The sequence below is a fragment of the Dasypus novemcinctus genome, chromosome 6, assembly GCF_030445035.2.
Source record: "Dasypus novemcinctus isolate mDasNov1 chromosome 6, mDasNov1.1.hap2, whole genome shotgun sequence".
Taxonomy (NCBI): Eukaryota; Metazoa; Chordata; class Mammalia; order Cingulata; family Dasypodidae; genus Dasypus; species Dasypus novemcinctus.
Genome location: NC_080678.1, coordinates 61,774,460 through 61,788,929, shown reverse-complemented (window position 1 = coordinate 61,788,929; position 14,470 = coordinate 61,774,460). Strand labels below are relative to the sequence as shown.

General features: G+C 32.7%; 1 protein-coding gene across 1 annotated transcript in view; it reads left to right on the top strand.

Moving 5' to 3' along the window:
• LOC101441123 (protocadherin-15) overlaps positions 1 to 14,470 on the top strand; it is a 1,917,137-nt gene that overhangs the window by 1,567,930 nt on the left and 334,737 nt on the right. Inside the window, exon 18 of the mRNA XM_058298874.2 lies at positions 8,066 to 8,145. Coding sequence (XP_058154857.1) covers positions 8,066 to 8,145 — 80 coding nt within the window. The remainder of the gene's footprint in view (positions 1 to 8,065; positions 8,146 to 14,470) is intronic.

Below are 14,470 nucleotides of genomic sequence, written 5' to 3'. Positions count from 1 at the left end.
TTGAAGGACTCTTTTTAGAATTTCTTGTTAGTAAGGTCTTTTAGTGACTAACTCCCTCAGCTTTTCTTTATCTAGGACAGTCTTAATTTTATTTCTGAAGAATAGTTTTGCAAGATATAGAATTTTTGTTTAACTTCTTTCATTACTTAAAAAAATGCCATCCTAACTCCCTTCTGTCCCCTATGATTTCTTTCAAAAATCTGTTGCTGATCATACTGAGGATGCCTTCTACTTGACAAGTCAGTTTTTTCTTGGTGCTTTCATGTTTTCTTTCAGTCCTTTGCTTTTGACAATTTCATTGTACTATGTCTAAGGGTGGATTTCTTTGCATTTATCTTTTTGGGATTTGGTATGTTCCTTGAATGTGATACATGTCTTTTTGTCAAATTTATGAAGATTTGTTCATTATAGGCTCAGATATTCTGTCTGCCTCTTTCTTTCTCTCTTCTACTGATTGGACTCCCATTATACATAGGGAGGCATGCTTGGTAATGTCCCTCACATCTCTTAGGGCTTGATCATTTTCTTTCATTGTTTTCTCTTTCTAACACTCAAAATGGATTTTGATTTTGATTCAATTTCAGTTGACCTCTTTTCAAGCTCAGTAATTCTGCTGCTGCACCTCAAATCTGCTATTGAAATGGTCTAGTGAGTTGTTCACCTTGGTTAGGGTATCTTTCAGCTCTGAAATTTCTGTTTGGTTCATTTTTTATAATTTCTATTTCTGAATTGATATTCTTTATCTGTTCTTACTTTCATCTCCTGGTCTTTAGTTCTGTGTCCGTTTTTTTCCTTTAGGTACTTGACCATTTTAAAAGAGTTGGTTTAAAGTCTTTGTCAAGTAAATCCTGTGCTTCCCAGCAACTGTTTCTGTTAATGTCTTCTGTGAATGAGCCATGCATTCTGTCATAGTTTCCAGGCTCTTATGACAATTACCACATAAGTGTTGGCTTAAGCAATGGGAAGTTATTGACTAACAGTTTCAAATGCTAGAAAGCTTGCTTTCCCCCAGGGTTAATAATGTTCTGACTGATGAGCAATTCTTGGGTTCCTTGGTTTTTTGTTTGTTTGTTTGTTTGTTTTTTTTAATATTTTTTATCATATGGCAATGTCTTCTCCTTTCTCTACCAATTTTAGGGGATTCCCCACTTCTGGCTTCTCTGTGTGTGTGTGGTTTTTTTTCTTTTCTTTTTAAATAAGGCCTCTAGTAATTGCATTAAGACCCATCCTGATTCATTTGGCTACACCTTAACTAAAAATAACAACTTCAATAAGTAGTATTTACAATGGGATCATTCCCACAGGAATGGGATTAAGATTAAGAACATATCTGTTCCCAAGAGTACATAATTCAACCAACCACTGTTAATCTTCTTTTTGAATGCTTCATAATTTCTTATTGAAACCTGGAATTTAGGAAATTATTATGTGGTAATTCTGGATATCTAATTATTTCCCTATGTTCAGAGTTTGTTTTTGTAAATTGTTGATAGCTATTTATTTAATGAATTTTCAAAATGATTTTTATAGAAATTGTATTCGTTGTCAGGTGTGGTGCCAGAAAGCACTATTCTTTAGCTTGTGCTCAGCTAGTGCATTACCAAATATTTTTTTGAATGTCAAGAGCCAAAGACAGAATGAGATAAAAAGGGAAATGAGAAAGAATTATAGCAACAGCAAGGAAGAGATAGAGGAGAAGAGGAAGAAAAATTCCACCCTTCCCAGTCTTTTAGATTGGCTGTATTCTAAAACTTCTAAAAGCACTCCTTAAATACATATCCAAACCATTTACAGCTCTGCCTTATCTTTCACTTCCTAATACTAGGAAGTAGAAGTTAACCAGAGGTGAAAACTTAGGATCTTCTCAGGCTGTTTATAGATATGTTATGTCTTGCTCATGTGTATAGTTTCCTAAATTCCCCTGTGTAGAGAGGTACATTTAAATGTCTTAATTTCACAAAGAGACTCTTTCTCCAACTTTTCCTTCCAGGTCTTTTGTGCTTTATTTTCTGTCTCAGTCATAATAATTTGCCCTAGTTGGCTGTGGATTGCTTATTCACTAAACAATATTTTCAAAAATGCCTACCACTTTTCCACCTTGAGTAAATTCTGATTAGGTAAAATAAAGTTAAGCATCTTTGACAGTCCGCTAGATAGCCCTCAGTCAGGTTAGACAGAAAAACAGAATTCCTTGTGAGAAAAGACTGCTTTGCTCTTTCCAGAACCTGGGGTCAGGGTCCCACACTGGAAACACAGCCTGCCATCTTCAAGACCACTGCCTAGCCAAGAAGTGGGTGGGTCAAGGGTAAATAAAAATGCCACAAGTATTTTAAAGTGCTTTTTTTAAAAAATTTAAACTTTGCTTATTGTTGTAACCTTTGACTGCTTTTGTTCTAACAGCTTCTGTTTATTTTGTGATGTTTCTGTGGAGGGATAGAGATTTAAAGTTGCCTACTCTTCCATTTTGCTGACACCATTTTAAAACTTAAGTAAAAATGATAATATTCACTAGTTAGGATTGTTTTAAGAAGTAGATAAAATGGTATATAAAAGTTCCCAATGCATAAAAATGGATAATGAAAGGTAACCATCATTATTTGAATAGGTTATTTTGAATATTTACTTAAGTTATGAGGATATTTTGTTGATTATTCCTTAAGTCCTAGACTAAATTAGCATTGTAGATTCATTTTAGAATATGTTAAATCCATTTGTGTCTCAGGGTTAGCCATTTTGAACCATAAAAAGAATTTTTGAAATTGCACCTGCATAGATTCTCCCAAATCAGACAAAAGTCTAGTGAATTTCCTTGTAGGCATTCATTAAATTACAGTATTTTCACTAGATGAGTCAAGTAAACATATACTTTTCTTTAAACTCTATTAATTTCCTGCATGATCAGCAGAGAATCTGCTTTGCCTTCCTAGCTTAATACATTTCATTTGGCTATATGAGAAAATGATCATGAATCAATTACATTTTGGTAAGAAAAAGAGGTATTTTGAGCTCTAAATCCTTCCCATGTGTCATTTCTCCAACTCTTTTGACTTAGAAACATATTTATGTTTTTGTCATTATATATTTAACTTCATTTCAAAATTTCAGTTATGCCATATTTGTGTATTATTTTTCATATTATTTATATTTTTTGAAAACTAAATTAACTAATGTCTGTATTTGAATGAACATATTTCAAAGGTAAATTTTAAATCAGGATCATAAATGACAAAAAAGCACTACTTGGTCTAGATATGCATTAAGTCCTATTGAGATATATCCATAAACATTAATATTTTTTTAAAAAAAGAGTCACCAATTTCCCGCCAGGATTCCATGTATATTTTTGGAATTACTGCTGTACTTACTGATAACTTAAATCTTTGCTCTCAAGTAGCTTAATAACATGAATCAGGACTTGTTTGCCTAAGTGAGAAAAAAAAAAAAAGAAAATCTAAATCCATTGATTTGTATCTATTTAGAATCCCTAAGGGCAGGTACTTTGTCTTAATGTTTTGTGAAATGTGTAGTGTCATTCTGTGTGCATAAAGTGCACTCTGCCAGATGGTATTGGATGGCTGTGTTCATCTTGAACATGAACAGAATATTAGTTTAGAGAATATTTGTTTTCTTTTCCAAAATTTCTGTTTTCTAGTGTCTGAGTGTATTGCATATTTAGACAAATACTTTTGGGTCCCTAATGGGTTTTCTGCAGAATGGGTTACTCAAATTCAGATGCAGTAAGCAAATAGTTGAATAGACTAGGCACAGATGCTTTGATTTTTAGAGATGTTTCATCCTACAAGCAAAAAATTAAAAGAAAGACCAGCTTTATCTCTGGTAATCATGATGACAATGTTGTTTTACATATACCAACAAACCAATGACTAGATTCCATTACTAGTTACCTATGAAAGTGAACACCATTCACTCATTTAACCTGCTTTATTTAAATGGCCAAGTGAAACTGAATAGCTATACAGACTTCTTTGCTGTTCCTCAAACTCATCAGGCATGTTTCCATCACATGGCCTTTCACTTGCTGTACTTCCTGCCTGGAAAGGTTTTCCTTAGATATACACATGACTTGTTCCCCCATCATTTTTAAGTGTTCCCCCAAAATTTCACCTCTTCAATAAGGCTCTCCTAACCACCCACTTATAAGTGCAAGTCCTCACCCTGCTCACCCTATACACCTTCTGAATTATTTTATAATTCAATAGACCTATTCACATTTGAAAACTATATAGTTTGTTTATTGTCTTTCTCCCCCTACTTAATTTTTTTTTGAGATAATAGTTGTTTTTTATTTTCCAGATTTGTTCACTATCAATAGGCAGGGATTATTTACTGTCTATGCTATACACTGGTGAAGCACAGTCCTTATAATATAGATGATCAATAAATATTTAATGAATTAATGAATGAAAAGTATAGATGTTATTGTATTCATAGATATCTTACTTGGAAGTTGATGATAGAGCCAGAGCTGGACACCAGATAGCTGGTTCCAGAATCCACTTAGAAAACTCCATTATAAATCTATGGAAGATGATTGTAACTACACAAAATCTTGAAGAAGAGATCTTGAATTTGATTTCCTTTTCAAAAATAAAGACTAAGGAAATTTTTTTGCACTAAGTGGGTATAATTCCTATCCATTATATTATGGAACATATTAAATGATACACTCTTTTTCAAGATGAAATGTTTCTATTTTCTCTACATAAAAATATACATATTTCAGTTAAGCAAATAATAGAGAACTCTAATTGGAATGATGACAGAAATTGTAATGTAATTGAAATTTTATGCCTATACCATTTACTTAGGAAGTTGTTGTGAGGCTTAAATGAAACAAGACATGAAAAAATGTTTTATATCCCTGACATGTAAGAAGGCTTTAAGTTTTGACTTAAAGAATTGTCTATTAGATATTATTTTAAATTTCTACCCATCACTTGGAAGAGGTCGTGTAGACTCATACAAAACAAAAACTGTTTCAAAATTATTTTTAAAAATATATTTTAAAGCACATACACACATGATTAAATCTCAAGACACCAGTAATCTTTGCTTCTATTGATATTTCTAGTTATTCCTTGCACACTTTATTCTTCCCTTTTGACATTTTCAAATAGAAATATATATTGTTTATATAAGAGACAACACATGTAAAGGATAGATTTCAGAACTCTGCCTCAGAGATCACCATTCCCTTCTGCTCTTTTGACTGAGAAATTATGAATCCTCCCTTATTACTACAAAATTCACTACCAACCCTGAAACAACAATAAAGGATTGCCAAGGAGAATAAAATAAAGAAAACAATAAAATAAGGATTTGCCTCTAAATCCTGAGCCTCAAAGTTTCCAATATGGGCACAACGTCACATGAGAACAAAGTAGGCAGATTATTGACACACAGTCCTTAAAAGCCAGGGATATTCAAATGGCCAAAGGAAACTGAAGAAATATTTCAAAGAACTTCAAAGACAGAAAGTAATTAATTTGATTAACAATTTTGAGAATCCTTTCCAAATTTCTCCTCACTGTTTCATTTGCATAAAAATGATTTATTAAACAAAATGATGCAATATTCACATTGCTCTCATCAAGACAAAATTATTTCTGGATTCTAAGAATGTTAAGTTTTAGAATAGACTAGATTCACTGAAAGGTGCAACATTAACCCAGTTTTATAATTATTTCTGAAAGGTGTCTTGCTTCAAAATATAATTCTAGTTTTTATGAAAACACAAGACCATAAATTGTTAAACTTTTAAAAAAGTAAATAAACACAAAAAATAACACTTATATATCAATAAACAAACAAAAAGAACTTGGTGATATCTGTAAGACCATGATAGAGAAAGATGCCTTATTAAAAGAGAAAGACAACAGAAAAAGTTTGATGTGTGCTTTTTTAGTGATAAAATATAGTGTCCAGATATAGCATAATTCTTTATTTCGTTAATATTGAGTATCATTAGTAGAATTTCCATTTTATCTTCTTGGCTAATACTTGTCTAACAAAGAGCAGAAAAGAAGGGAAAAATATCGAGCATCTTTTACTAATCAAATTGACTGTATTTCTTGAATATTTGGTTTCCTAGTTTCTATTCCTTGGCTTCATGCAAGTTACATTTTTTAGTGTTAGATTAAATAGAATGTTTAATAAAAATATTAAATGATTTTATCCAAGTTATTTCATTTGCAAATTAAACTACATTTTATTATATTTTATTTTATTATTGTTTTGAGAATATAAGAAGGCAATAGCCTTTGCCCCAAATAAATAAAATCTTGGCCTGGAAAAAAATGGTTACTTGGTCTGTTTAACTAAAAATAGGCTGCTTGGGGATAAAAGTGAAGTCAAGGCTGCAAGTAAGATGGTTATTATAATAATATGTGAAGAAAGTGGCAGTAGAGGAGTTCAGACACAGTCAGACACAGTCTCTAGCTTAGAGATCCATATATGAGAGTGTTTTACATATAGATAGTATTTAAAGCTATACAATTGGATGAGATGATTAACAGAGTAAGAGCCAAGCACAAACCCTTGAAGCAATCCAATGCAAAAATACCTTATAAATAAGATAATATCAGCAAAGGAAAATGAAAAGAAGTAGCCAATAAGATAAAAATAAAAGCAGGAGAATGTATCGTTAAAGTGATATGAAGAAAGTGTTCCAAGGAGAAGGGAGTTTCATGAGGCATAGAAGAAATAATCCAGCAAAACGTCTCCCATAGACCTTGGCATATAATAAATATTATCTGTTATCGTTCAGTTATTCTTGGACACTGGGTTCATGTAGTACAGGAGAGCTCTGGCTATCAATCCATTGTGATAACTGGTTGAGATGATCCTTGACCAGTGTTATATAATCCAGGTCAAAGTCATTGACTCTACCAGTAGGAATAGGCCCTCTCTGCAAGTCTGGGTATGAGATTTCATACTTTGGCTCTTATTGTTGGGACTGTTAACGTCCATCATTGCAAGGACCCCACATAGCTTCACCTTTCTGAGGTCCTGCCAATTCAGGGCAGTACATAAAGGCAGGTGTTTCTGCCAGACCAGTAACCTTGTAATCTATAAATAAAACTCTTCTAGCCCTTTTTCAGGCATTTCCCTTTTCCCTAAGGTCATATTTAGACAGGTCCCTCTCACATCCCTGATTTATCATCCACATGTCTTTCCTTAACCCACATCTTTTGTAACCAGACTTAATGGCTTATTGAAAAAGGAGCTTATTGGATGTTTTAGAAGATCAGACCCCAGACAAAGTAGAATGTAAGTTTATATTTTGGGCAGGAAAAATCCACAGCTCAAATTCAAAGGCCACAGGTTTTTCTTCTCTGACTTGGATGAGAGAGAGAAGGGAAAAGGTTAATATGTATTAAAAGCTTACGGTGCCTTGGATGTTCACCTGTGTGCCTTGATACAAAATATTTCATTTAACCTCTCAACATCAACAAAATTTTCTATTGTTATAGTCCTCAATTTTCAAGTAAAGAAATTGAGAAATATAGTTGCATAGTAAGTGTACCTGGTTTTGAATTCAGGCATTCTGGCTCCAGATTCCGGATTCTTGACCATAAAGCTTTATTGACTTGAATTATTATCTTGGCAAGTCAAGAGCAGAAATTATTTTTTTGAAAAGAATACAATGAATAATTCCTTAATACTGGTTTGTAATAGTAAATTATTTATTTATGTAAAGTTTCACACACTTGTTTAAATTGCAGAGAGAGACTCATAACATTAAATGAATCAACCCTGGGAAAATCATTATTGTATTTTCACACCAAGTTAGATTATGTGTACCTAAAGGGGACACTCTTCTTATTCATGATTACTGCCTCTGCATGACATAAAATGACAGAAAAGCTGAGAGAGTCAGGCATGAGTTTCTTTATTTTATACCTTATTGTTACACTGTGCTTTGACATTCATTCTTAAGAATGCCACAGATATTTTGTGCTTTTCATTTCAAGCTTCTATAATATTCTTGTATGGAACAGGAGCCATATCAATTACTTTATAATTGATTTTTTTCTCTCTGAAGGCAACTGATCGGGAGGGAGACCCAATAACATATGCTATTGAGAATGGAGATCCTCAGCGAGTTTTTAATCTTTCAGATACGTAAGTTAAAAATGATTTCCAAAGTGATCTTTTTTTCCTTTTTTAATGTTAAACAATGTACTGGTAGCAAGGGAACAGACTCTTAATCAGAGGGTTTCAGCTGTTTGTTTTTTGATGTTGTTATTATTTTAATTTACCATGAATGTTAATGAGAGCTGGGAGGTACTTCTAATCCAGAAATTTTACCCAGAAGACTATTTATTTTAAATATTTCTACTAGGTAAAATCCACTGAGGTGAAAACATTTCATTTGCAGGCATAAACTGGGATTAATTAGATCCTTTAAAGTTGTCAGGTATTCATATGAACAAGACCATTTCTACAGAGTATTTTGGCACTAAACAATTGATTCAAAAGAAATTTTGTTAAGGCATGGTACAGACACATTTAAGGTGCCACCAAAACCCAGCCTTCAATTTCTTGCCCATTGAGTCTAGAAGAGTGTCATTCTACTTATTTCACACAATGTATCAGAGACAATGTTAGTCACAACTGTTGGTACCAGGCATGAAGTGAAGGCATTGTGGCTTCTGAGAGATCATTGGTTTCCCCTATGCAACAGCAAAATAGCTGTTCTGCTGTCATATTTGACTTGTTGCTGTGGAGCTGTACCTTTTTCCTCTCTGATGTATTCTGTGTGATTGTGAGTGGTTTTACTTCCTGAAAAAAATGGAATCCTAAACTTGGCCCATGATTATAAAGTAGAAAAGTTGACAAATGAGCTAGTCCATTGCTTTAATCTCACAGAATGCCAAATCAAGAGAATCACCTCTGGTCACTTGGTCTTGTAATGAACACATGCAGTTTCACACTCCAACTGTGTTCTTAACTGGAGGATGGGGAGAATCTGTGGAAAGATTTCAGGGGGTCTATGAGCTTAAATTGGAAATTCAAAAAAACATTATTCTTGTGGGGATGTGTTGGTGCGGGTGTGATATATTTCTTAAATAATATACAGTATAGAGTGGGCTTATTAAGGGGTCCATGGTTTTCACCTGACTGGCAAAGAGGTCCAGAACCCCTGGAATACGTTTTACAACCATGAGCTAGTAATGCTTGGAGAACCACAAGCAAGAACAGTATTTCTCAGACTTTTAGATTCACAGATGATTAAAATTCTGTTTAATATAAAACCTTAACTATTTTGAAATCCCCCCCGTGGGGGGAAAACCATGAATTAACTATCATTTGTAACCACCATTTAAAAAGAAAATTTGGTTCTGGTATAAGGATAGACATAAAGATGAATGGGATAGAATTAGGAGTCCAGAAATAAACCTTAACACTTATGGCCAATTGATTTCCAATAAAGGGACCAAAACACGTCAGCAAGGAAAGAAATTTTGCAATAATTGGTTCTGGGACACTTGGAAACCCACATGTGAAAGAGTGAAATTGCATCCCTTCCTCACACCATAGAAGAAAATATGAGAGTATATTTTCATGATTTATATTAAGCAGTTATATCTTAGATATGACACAAAAACAAAAGTGATTAAAAGAGAAGATTGAATTTTAATTTTTTAAAAAATGTGCTTCAAATGACACCATTGAGACAAAGACAATTTACAGACTGAGAGAAAATATTTTCAGATAATATATACATAAGGGACTTGTATCTGGAATATATAAAGAATATCTATAACTCAATAATAAAAAGACAAATAATCCTATTAAAAATGAACAAAGGATTTGAGTAGGTATTTTTCCAAAGATATTCAAATGGCCAATAAGCACACAGAAATATGCACAAAACCATCAATCATTAGGGAAATGCCAATTAAAACTGCAACATGATACCACTTCACATCCACTTAGAATAGTTATAGTCAGAAGGACAAATATTATTAACAAGTTCTGGTGGATTTGTAATACAGTGCTGCCACTTTGGAAATCAGGCGTTCCTTCAAATATTAAATTTAGAGGTTCCCTATAATCTAGAAATTCCACTCCCAGGTTTCTAACCAAGAGAAATGGAAACATATGTCTTAAAAAACTTACACACAAATGTCCATAGCAACATTATTTGCAATTGTAAAAAAAAGTGGAAACAAGCCAAATGTTCATCAATTGATAAATGGATAAGTAAAATGTGTTATATCTGCAATCTGCACAACAGAATATCTTTCAACAATAAAAGCAAATGCAGAGCTGAAACATTCTACATCATGGATGAACCTTGAAAACATTCTGCTAAGTAAAGTCAGTCACAAAGGACACATATTGCATGATTCCATTTCTTTGAAATGTCCAGAATAAACAAATCTATATAGACTAAGGAGACTCGAAGTTATCTGAGGCTGAGAGGTAGGGGAGAATAAGGAGTAATCACTAAAGGGTACAATGATGAAAATGTTTGAAAATTTATTGTGATGGTTGCATGACTTTGTGAATTTAGTAAACACCATTGAATTATAATCTTTCAATGGGTGTATTTGATGGTAGGTGAATTATATAACAGTAGAGCTGTTAAAAAAAAGAATACTGAAGTTTTCACCTGCCCTAGTAAGCAGGAAGCCCATTTTCCACTGCCTTTTAAGGCTTCACATGCCTGCTGTTATCTGTTTTTCCCTGATATTGAAGGACTCTATTAATAATCATCATTATGCCATTGCTTTTCCTTCTTCCATTTGGGATAAAAAATGTGCTGAAAAGTTTTTGTTAATTCTTTTAAAAATATTTTCTAATGATAAATAATAGTTTCAATGCCACTATGGATTTCTAAATGTGGAATTGCCATATTCATTTTATTGAATTGGATTAATCACATAGCAAAAAAGAAACTCACTGTTTAAAGAAAAGATCTTACCACTTTAAATATTGCAACCATTGGTAATGGAACTCATTAAATAGTTAGATCTGTGTGGTTTTGAAATATGACACATTATTTCAATGATTTTCCATAGTATCTCTGCCGATAGTTGCATATGATTCGGAAAATATTTATTCAACAAACCTCCACATATAAGTAACTTTTTAAATAAAATTCTAAAGAAACTTTCCAATAAGTATGATGGCCAAATTTTTTAATCATTTATTGGACAACATAGAGGGAGTTCCCTCTCTCAGTCTTTGTAGATTACCATCATTTTAGCATGGTTAAACAGAAGTTGAAAGCAAAGTGCTAAAAAAGAGAACCTCAAAGAGTTATTTCTGTCCCTTATTATAATTTTATTTGGAAAATTTTTATTTTCATTGACATTTTTATTTATTTTTATTGTGACTAATTCATTTTTGAAACTGAATTTAAAGCTTGATTATATTTTTCCCATTTGTTTGAAATTTTGACTACTTTGAATATTAATATATACGAAAGATATGTATTATATTTTAAGCTCCTGTCAGTTCTACTTTCAAAATATATCTTTAACCTACTTCTACCAACCTCTGCTCTACCAAATGAGTTCATGTAATCATCATCTTTTCCCTTAAGCTGCTACCAATACCTAACTCCATCTATTGGTCTGTGGTTTTTAATCACCAATAATTATGTAACATTAAGCATCAGGCCAAAATTAAGGCATCCAAACATTTTGAAGTATGCACAACCCTTTCTAAATATTATAAAGACCAAAACATGGTTACCGAAAGCAACATGTTGAATTTGCCAAGGCTCAGTTCTTAAGTATGTTGCAAAGAGACTAACATCAGAATACTTAAGTGTAAATGATGTTAAATCACAACTTGTAAAACTCATATGAAAACATTTGGGGAAGCAGACTTGGCCCAATGGATAGGGTGTCTGCCTACCACTTGGGAGATCTGCGGTTCAAACCCCGGGCCTCCTTGTGTGAAGCTAGCCCATGCGCAGTGCTGATGAGCGCAAGGAGTGCGGTGCCACGGAGGGGTGTCCCCCGCCACAGGGGAGTCCCACAGGAAGAATGTGCCCCGTAAGGAAAGCCGCCCAGTGAGAAAGAAAGTGCAGCCTGCCCAGGAATGGTGCTCTGCACACACAGAGCAGAAACAACAAGATGACGCAAAAAAAAAAGAAACACAGATTCCTGGTGCCGCTGATGTAGATAGAAATAGTCAGAGAAGAATACACAGCGAATGGACACAGAGAGCGGAAAACTGGGGGGCGACGGGGGGAGGATAGAGAAATAAATAAATAAAAATAAATAAATAAATCTTTAAAAAAAAAAAGAAAAAGAAAACATTTGAAGGAAACATAGTCTCTATAGCATGAATCCTGTAAGATAATCTGTCAGTAAATCATGCTGCTAGGCAGGATTTCCTGATAAATGATGTGATTTGGGAAACTGGTTACTTATTGAACCAAATTTTAAATTCAGCAGGCTGGTTTGTTTGGAAGCAGATACCTTTACTAATTTTTATTTAAATTGTTTAAATAAAATTTTAATTAACTTTTGAATACTAATTTTATAGTTATGTAAACCAGCTCTTTCTGTTTGGGAGCTTTATTTTAGAAAGCACAAAATATTACACAAATGTCATCCTCAAATTTGTTGAGGAAATTCTGTGCGATATTTGTTTTGTCTGGATACTTTGCACTTTACTGATGGTACGTGACAGGGTACAGTTCTCAAAGCCCCTCCCCTTATTAAGGAGATCCAGGAAAGAACTGTGTAAGAGAAGGGAGATTCTCAATATTGGGGTATCGTATGCATTATATTTTTAATAATTAAAATTTTAAGTATCATTATTTCTGGTGTCTTTTCAAAATTAATACTTATGTATTTTTAGTATATGAATTTACAAAGTTTATTGCATTTCTAAATTCAGACCAAACGTATCCTGACCTGATTGCTCCATCAGTTGGTAACAGGAATCCCTTTTGCCAATTATTTCTAGGATTTCACCAAACGATGCCTTGTATATACCCATAAACCAATCTATCAGCTAAGAATACCAAAAAACACTGCCTGTACTTTCTCTTTTCCTTCATCTCCAAAATATTCCATTCTATTGTCAAAAACTTTGGGTGACATATTATCTCAAAGGACTATCTCTGTTGTGATTACCAGACAATGAAATAAATTAGCTGCTTATCAAAAAAATTAGCTGCTTCTTTACAATATAGCCCTAAATGGAAACACTATAGAATTTCTAGTATATTTTTAATGTTATGTATAAGGGAGACTATAGAGTCTGGAAACTTAAACTGAGAGGGAACAAAAAGGAAAACAAAACCGCTTTTTTTTCTGACAGTGTACTATGGCTATGTTTTCAGATTTCCTGTTTCTTAAGTTGACATGTAAGTCTCAGAAGCAATAAATGTCTTACCTTTCTCTTTGAATGTCATTTTAGAATGAGATTATCTGAACCATCTGCAGTGTGGAAAGTTAATCCAAACCTGATTGTTGTGAACACACCCTGGAAATTGGTTCTCACTTATTTTGACAAAACATTTTTAAAATGTACAAGAAACAAAGTCTGTGTTTCATAGTAATACCATCTGTTTAGAACTTTTTTAAAAGTCCATATCAACAACGCAAAACAAAACAAAAAGAATAACTGGATTCATTGCCTTTGACCAGATGTGTTTAACAACTACGTGTGGCATGATTTGCTTAAATTTGGCTTAAATTGCTTAAATGCCACAATAACAATAAAGACACTTGCATTAAAATGAAAGTTTTTATCAATCAGAAGCAAATTATATTTTTATGCTTGATAAATGTTTAATTTTTTATTATGTTGAGATAACCAACCACTCCTCCACAACTAATTCTTGTTAGGTCTTAATTAAAATGTTATGTGTAATATCAGACTGTAAAACCTAGGAAATAAATGTAGAACTTGTTTTAAAGAGGAATGTAAATGATCAAACTAATATAAAACAGATTCCACTGGGGAATAAAATCTTATTTATTTGGTAGCATTTATTCTGAACAATGAAAAGATAAGGAGAAGTAGTAAATATATTTCAGAGTATGAGAACTTGCCTGTAGGCTGTTCATCCCTCATTGTGCTTAACAAATAAAATTAAGAACCTTCTAAATTTCAAAAGAACAGCCAAATATTAAAATTGTTAGTATATCCACAAGGTAGTTTGTTTTTATAAATTAGAAAATGATGGAGTATATGCTCATAAAATTATGATACTTAAAGAATATAAAATATACAGCTTGAGACTTTTTTTAAAATTTAAGTATGGTTATAAAAGAGAATAAAAAAACATAAAATAATATTAACCAGGATAGATAAATTTATATTTCCATAATGAGTCTCATATTATGAAATTTAAAAGGAAATAACCCTTTATTGATGGTTTGTCAAAGTTGAAATTCAGATGTTTGCATTTCCATAATGGACATATATGTGAAAATGAATGATTAATAGAAATAATTTCTTGGCTTAAAGA